This window comes from Sinocyclocheilus rhinocerous, unplaced genomic scaffold, assembly GCF_001515625.1.
Source record: "Sinocyclocheilus rhinocerous isolate Xijiao unplaced genomic scaffold, SAMN03320098_v1.1 scaffold3477, whole genome shotgun sequence".
Taxonomy (NCBI): Eukaryota; Metazoa; Chordata; class Actinopteri; order Cypriniformes; family Cyprinidae; genus Sinocyclocheilus; species Sinocyclocheilus rhinocerous.
In genome coordinates this window covers 203,485-211,233 of record NW_015667279.1, presented here as the reverse complement: position 1 = coordinate 211,233, position 7,749 = coordinate 203,485, and the positions used below count along the sequence as shown (strand labels likewise).

At 38.9% G+C, this 7,749-nt stretch overlaps 1 protein-coding gene across 1 annotated transcript in view; it reads left to right on the top strand.

Moving 5' to 3' along the window:
* The window catches only part of LOC107733559 (F-actin-uncapping protein RLTPR-like), a 45,799-nt gene that overhangs the window by 19,629 nt on the left and 18,421 nt on the right, over positions 1-7,749 (top strand). The window contains exons 26-31 of the mRNA XM_016545226.1: positions 335-448; positions 596-768; positions 867-954; positions 1,048-1,140; positions 4,248-4,314; positions 6,807-7,198. Coding sequence (XP_016400712.1) covers positions 335-448; positions 596-768; positions 867-954; positions 1,048-1,140; positions 4,248-4,314; positions 6,807-7,198 — 927 coding nt within the window. The remainder of the gene's footprint in view (positions 1-334; positions 449-595; positions 769-866; positions 955-1,047; positions 1,141-4,247; positions 4,315-6,806; positions 7,199-7,749) is intronic.

The window sequence follows — 7,749 nt, the reverse complement described above, 5'->3', positions numbered from 1 at the left end:
ACAAAAGAAACATCAAAAACCTTTTTCATCTAATTAAAAAAAAACACATATATATATATATATATATATATATATATATATATATGCTTATAAACGTGTACACCAGACTTTCAGAAATATGTGATCATTTATCTGTGATATATTAAAAGAAAACAGAGAATTAAGATTTACATATGTTGAATATGCAACGTATAATATATTAAGACACATGCGATCAGGATAGAAAAATACACTATATGTATATGTGTATATATATATAGTTTGAAATTTCTATAACAATATAATGATGCTTTTAATATACTTGTGACGTTTGACATTTGGCCTTTCCCCGCAGTCTTTCGCAGGGCTTTATGAGTTGGGCAGAGCGCCCTCTAGTGGTCACATGCTGAAATGCATTCTCAATGATGCTGCTACCGCCTTGAGGAGTGAGATCACTGAGGAAATCCAGGTGGAGTTTTGTCATGTGTTTTGGGTGTTTCTGTAGTGTCTGGTATGTAGTATGATCGAGATCGAGAGTTGAGTATGTTTATTGCTTTAGTGGAGGTCACTGTAATTCGATGGCAGTACAAATCAGATTTTCTCTTGTGTTTTGCAGGAACTGGCAACGGCAATGCTGCAGTCTGCCCAGCAGACCTGCCCCAGAGTCGTCCAGAGGTCAAGTGTCAACGAGCATCTGGCAGAATGTGTGGCCAAGAAGACACGTCAGGCTGCACACTTCATTCAAAACACAATGCAAGAGACAGAGAACAGCATCAGAAACAAGCTCAGGTGGGATGCACATACACATCACTATATAAACAATATTAGACTCTTAGTAAAAAAAAGATTGTTTTTACTTTGTGCTCCCCTCTCTCACTTTTTCTCAGTGAACTGAAACTGTCTGTCAGTGTCTCTCTGGTGGAAAGTATAATTGATGAAGTTCTTCAGGATTTGTCAGTGGCTCAGGAAAAGCTGGTAAGTGTTTGCATTTATGAATGTGTATATTGAGCACATGAGAATTGTGTGTGCATGTGTATGGCATGAAATATATATCACGCTTGCTTACAGGACAAGCACATGAGGGAGTTTTCCCAGTCCACCAATATCAAGGCCAATGTTCCTCAGCTCAGAGTGATGGAGCATGAATTCCCTACAGATGATGTGAGGACAGAGCATGTCTGCTTGATTCTAGCTTTCCGATCCAACACTTACTCAGGACTTTTCCTTTGTTTTTATGTTGCACATACACTACAACTCAAAAGTAATATTTTTTTTTGAAAGAAATGAATACTTATTGTATAAGAATTGAATACTTAATACTTATACGAATGCATTAAATTGTTCAAAAGTTGCAGTGAAGGCTATTTTTCAAATAAATGCTGTTATTTGGAAATTTCTATTAATCAAAGAATCCTAAAAAAAGTCACAATTTCTACAAAAATATTAAGCAGCACAGCTGTTTTCAGCATTGATAGTTATAAGAAATGTTCTTGAGCACCAAATTAGAATATAAGAATGATTTCAGAAGGATCATGTGACATTTTGCTTTCAGGACAAGCACATGAGGGAGTTTTCCCAGTCCACCAATATCAAGGCCAATGTTCCTCAGCTCAGAGTGATGGAGCATGAATTCCCTACAGATGATGTGAGGACAGAGCATGTCTGCTTGATTCTAGCTTTCCGATCCAACACTTACTCAGGACTTTTCCTTTGTTTTTATGTTGCACATACACTACAACTCAAAAGTAATATTTTTTTTTGAAAGAAATGAATACTTATTGTATAAGAATTGAATACTTAATACTTATACGAATGCATTAAATTGTTCAAAAGTTGCAGTGAAGGCTATTTTTCAAATAAATGCTGTTATTTGGAAATTAAAAATCTTCACAGAAACAAATTACATTTTTAAATATATTAAAAATAGAAAATCAGTTTTTTTTAAAATTGTAAAAATAATTTACAAGTTTTGGGTGTTTCTGTAGTGTCTGGTATGTAGTATGATCGAGATCGAGAGTTGAGTATGTTTATTGCTTTAGTGGAGGTCACTGTAATTCGATGGCAGTACAAATCAGATTTTCTCTTGTGTTTTGCAGGAACTGGCAACGGCAATGCTGCAGTCTGCCCAGCAGACCTGCCCCAGAGTCGTCCAGAGGTCAAGTGTCAACGAGCATCTGGCAGAATGTGTGGCCAAGAAGACACGTCAGGCTGCACACTTCATTCAAAACACAATGCAAGAGACAGAGAACAGCATCAGAAACAAGCTCAGGTGGGATGCACATACACATCACTATATAAACAATATTAGACTCTTAGTAAAAAAAAGATTGTTTTTACTTTGTGCTCCCCTCTCTCACTTTTTCTCAGTGAACTGAAACTGTCCGTCAGTGTCTCTCTGGTGGGAAGTATAATTGATGAAGTTCTTCAAGATTTGTCAGTGGCTCAGGAAAAGCTGGTAAGTGTTTGCATTTATGAATGTGTATATTGAGCACATGAGAATTGTGTGTGCATGTGTATGGCATGAAATATATATCACGCTTGCTTACAGGACAAGCACATGAGGGAGTTTTCCCAGTCCACCAATATCAAGGCCAATGTTCCTCAGCTCAGAGTGATGGAGCATGAATTCCCTACAGATGATGTGAGGACAGAGCATGTCTGCTTGATTCTAGCTTTCCGATCCAACACTTACTCAGGACTTTTCCTTTGTTTTTATGTTGCACATACACTACAACTCAAAAGTAATATTTTTTTTTGAAAGAAATGAATACTTATTGTATAAGAATTGAATACTTAATACTTATACGAATGCATTAAATTGTTCAAAAGTTGCAGTGAAGGCTATTTTTCAAATAAATGCTGTTATTTGGAAATTTCTATTAATCAAAGAATCCTAAAAAAAGTCACAATTTCTACAAAAATATTAAGCAGCACAGCTGTTTTCAGCATTGATAGTTATAAGAAATGTTCTTGAGCACCAAATTAGAATATAAGAATGATTTCAGAAGGATCATGTGACATTGAAGACTGGAGTAATGACTGATGAAAATTCAGATTTATCTTCACAGAAACAAATTACATTTTTAAATATATTAAAAATAGAAAATCAGTTTTTTTTTAAATTGTAAAAATAATTTACAATGTTACTGATTTTACTGTATTTTTGAGTAAATAAATGCAACGTAATAGACTTACGGAGCCCCGCACATGGCATGCAGGAAAAAAATAGTAGGCTAAATCGTATGCACGATTTACTATTTCGTTCCCTCGATTTATAAATTGTGCGCACAATTTACTAATTTGTTTCCTCGATTTATAAATTGTGCGCAAGATTTAGCAAATCGAGGGAACGAAATAGTAATCGTGTGCACGTTTTAGTACATTGAGGGAACGAATTAGTAAATCGTGCGCACGATTTATTTCTTTTTTCTTGCATGTCATGTGCGGGGCTCCGTATAGACTCATTTCAAAAGCATTAAAAAATCTTAATGACTGCAAACTTTGAAATGGTAGTGTAAGTAAATTAGTAAGCATTTTAAAATCACAGTAACACAGCCTTGTGTGGCTTGTTGCTTTTATAAAATTGTATAATAGTATAAATACAATATAGTTCATATTAGACTAATCATAGACCGTTTACAGTTACCAAGCAAAATAACAGCATGGCCTAATAATATTTAGTGGGGTATAAAAGTCTGAGACAGCTAATGAAAATTATTTTATTTTGTATTTCTCTCATACAAATTTCTAATTATATCATCAGGATAGTAATTTGAGTTAATTGATTAAATAATTGATTAAAAGTTAACACAAAGTGCATGATTTCTTAGCATTTTGCTGAATAATCTACACCACTTTATGTCATAATTGATGATCCATGTTCTCCAGTATGATTTGAGAATGATTAAAAGTGGAAGGACATCTGTATTAAGAAAACTTGTATTAAGAATCTATACAAAAAATGGAAATTCTTTTTTGCTGCAACATATCTGTTTCTGGAACTAATTTCCAGATTTAAAAAAAATCCCAGTTTTTCAAAGTGGTCTAAGGAAGGCATTTAGAGCCCACTTTTGCAGCCTGAAAGTGATGTGCGTTCACATAATATCAATTATGGCTTCAACACAGCTTGTTTATTTTTCACAGAATTTATTGTTTTATAATTAGAGTTTGATAAAAAATATTCAAATTATTTTAGTAATCTAGAGCGTGAGTTTGATTGCAGTCACTTGTATGCATTTAAGTTTGATTTTCTCTCCACTTGTCCACAGTATGTCCCTGTAAACTGGAGAAACAGCTTCCACTCCCGTAGCATCCGTCCCGCCCCTTCCATCAAAAGTAAGTCCCTTGTGTCTTGATGCCGACAAGTGCTTCTTGCACAAGTCTCGCCCTTTGTCATTTGTCTTTGCCTTTGCACTCCTAAATCGCATGTGATTGGATGTAGCATATACTGGTGACATCATAGCTGTGCATTACTTGAAAGATGATTGGCTGTAACAAACCCTGGCACACACACCACAGCTGTTGAGGTCAGAGGTCATGTTCAGCTCTGTTTAATTATGCAGTCATCAAATATGGAGGGGTTAAAGACTTGTCATTGCTCTTATCTGAACAAAGCCAGCATGATTTTTTACAATCAATCAACTATATATGGTTATGCAAACCACATTCAACCACATCCTTTACTATAGCATGCACAAACTGATTTAATGACAACACATGTGTGTTTAACTTGTGCAAATGCGTGAGATTGTGTGTATGTGATGCAGTCTGCACTGAAGTAGTGCTACAGTGTATGTGACTTCAAAAGCGTGCTTTGTTGTTTGAAGTCCTGTCTGCAAGAGCAGGACCCCCCCCTCATGGGACTTCCCCTCCCTGTCTAATTGGTCGTCTATCTGTGGTGTGTGTGTGAGTCTGAGACAGTGGGGGGATTGATTTTGGGAGGTCCCACCCTGTCTCTACTAAATATAATCAGCTGTGTAACACTGCTGGCAGCAGCTAACTGGAGCATAGCCCTGTTACTCTCACACCACTGAGCCCCTCAGACGAGGGAGGGGGCCACCCGCTTACAACCATGACAAAGCCCCTCCCCCGGTCTGCCACCCTCCTCTTCCTCTGCTCTTTGTGTATACCTGTTCTGTTATCTCTGCTCTTATCTTTCCTTTTTCTTGTTTCAGTCACATTTCACCCCAAAATAAATCGGAGGAAGAAATTATAATTAATTTGCTTAAACAAGATGAAGCCTAGTGTTATTCAGACCATTTTTGTATTGTGATATTACTATAATGCATAGCACTGATTTTTGTATTTTTAATTAAATGAATACTTTTATTAAGCAAGGATGCAATAAATGAATCAAAATAATACATTCATAATGTTTCTTTTATACTTTCTATTCATAAAAGAATTCTGAAAAAAAAATCAATACAGTTTCCACAACAATATTAGTCAGCCCAAACTGTTTTCAACATTGTTAACAATAAGAAATGATTCATGAGAACCATTTCAGAATATTAAAATGATTTCTGAAGAACAATTTGACGCTAATGACTGGAATACTGGTTACTGCTGTCACGGTCAAGGTGTGTGGAGGCAGGCAGGATGACGAGGACGACAAGGATTCAAATAAGGATGTTTAATGTAGAGACAACAAGGCAGATACGGGTAGATGAGACACACACACTCGGACTCGGGGTAACATTCACAATAACCGACAAGTAAAGCTCAGACAGACAGGAACTAAGCACAATGAGGGTAATTAACTAATGATTATACGGGCTAAACCAACACAAGGGGAAGAAACCACAACAAACAGTCCACAGGGGTGTTACACTTCCCCTTTTGTTGGTTTAGCCCGTTCAATCATTAGTTAATTATCCTCAGTGTGCTCACCTGTCTGCCCCTCGTTATCTGCCCTACTGTCTTGTTGTCTCTACATTAAATATCCTTATTTGAATCCTTGTCGTCCTCGTCATCCTGCCTGCCTCCACACACCGTGACCGTGACAGGAAGAAACCACAACAAACAGTCCACAGGGGTGTTACAACTGCATGGGTATAAATTGCATTTTAAAATATTTTATAGCAAAAACTTTTTTTAAATTGTAGTAATTTAAATAATATTTTGCAACATTTCTGTTTTCATTGTATTTTTGATCAAATAAATGCACCCTTTGGTGAGCATAAGAAACTTGGTAAAAAAAAAAAAAGATAACGTTAAACTGTATTGTGTACGTGTGTGTGAATAATATATATATATATATATATATATGTTTATTATACTGGCTTACTGTAAAAAAAAGAATCAAACAAACCAAAACAGTTTTATTGTAATGCAGTAAAAAAAATATTACAGTAATGATAATCACCACTGAGAGTAATGAATGTGATGTGATGGGGAGGGATGTGCTTAACTGTCATAAAAATAATGTCACAGTGCAAAAATCTGAATCCTCTTTAATTAGGCTTGATTTCCCATATCTAAAATATAATCATAAATAAATTAGACTGTATATTTATTGATTTTGGGGTAAAACATGACATGACATTCTAGGCGTGTTTTTGTGAGATTCTCTGGGTGTCTCCATCAATCATGTGGATATCCTGAACCCTCCATCATGTCCAGCTTTATCTTCCTCTTTCCCTTTCCTTCCCTTTTTCACTGATCTTTCATTCCCCCTCTCGTATCCTCTGCTGCATATCTGCATATTCATCATTCCCTCCTTCTCTCTCGATCTATTTCCTCCTCTCCATGTAGATACACACATCATACAGGCTTCAGTCTCTCCCTCTGTTGTCCCTTATTTCCTTCCTCCCTCTTTCTCTCTGCAGGTTTGTTAGATGTGGAAGGGGAACAGCAGGCGCGTGCGGCCACACATCCCCAGCAGGAGGTAGAGGAGAGAGGAGGGGGAGGGCCTCAGGTCTCCAGGGTAGGAATGGAGGAGAGGAGGCAGGCCCTGTCGTTGTCATTGGCCACGGGGATGTCAGTCACGACGGCAGGCCAGCTGAAGCCAGGAAGCCCCTCCTACTCGGGGAGAGAGGCAGATGCTGCTGCCGCTCCCGCTGCTGCTGCCGCTCTTAGCAACAGAGAGCCCCGGCGCTCGGAGCCTGCACCTCCTCAGCCCCCTATGGACCTGCCCATCGAAGGACACACACTGAGGCACTACACCCGCTCCAGGCCCAGACCCTACCGCCGGAACAGGCAGCCTCCCAGCAAGCCGCAGGTAAGACAGCAGTACGGCCGCCCGGGAGGGTCGGGAACCGAGAAGGGGAAGGGTTTCGAGAGGCTGAGACGGGGACGCTGGTGGTGGAGAGAGAGGGGGAGGGATGTTGCTCAGGTTGGTTCGTCTGCAGCAACCCAGGCTCCTCCGGGCTCTGTCTCCCACGTCTCCTCCTCTCCATCTTCTCATTTTTTCCTTTCTCTCTCTCGTAATATGTGGCGTGAGAGGGTGGGTTGAGATTTTTTGGGTGTGTATCGTCCACTGCCATTTTCTGGCACCGTGTGTGTGTGTGTGTGTCGTCGTGCTTGTGAGGCTCAGCTGGGCGGTGTGTGTACACTGTCAGAAAGGGGCACAGTATCTGTCCACTGCTTATGGATGCTTGTGCTTGGTGTGACTGCTGTTGCATCTCAATTATTAACGTTCCCAGATCAAGGAGGGCTTCTCCCTCTCTTTTTACCCTCGCTTCTGTGACCAGGAATGGAGGATCCCTCTATTTGTGGCATTCCCGGGGTGTGGGATCGAAATTTGTTTATTCGCCCCCGTGAGGTTGTACT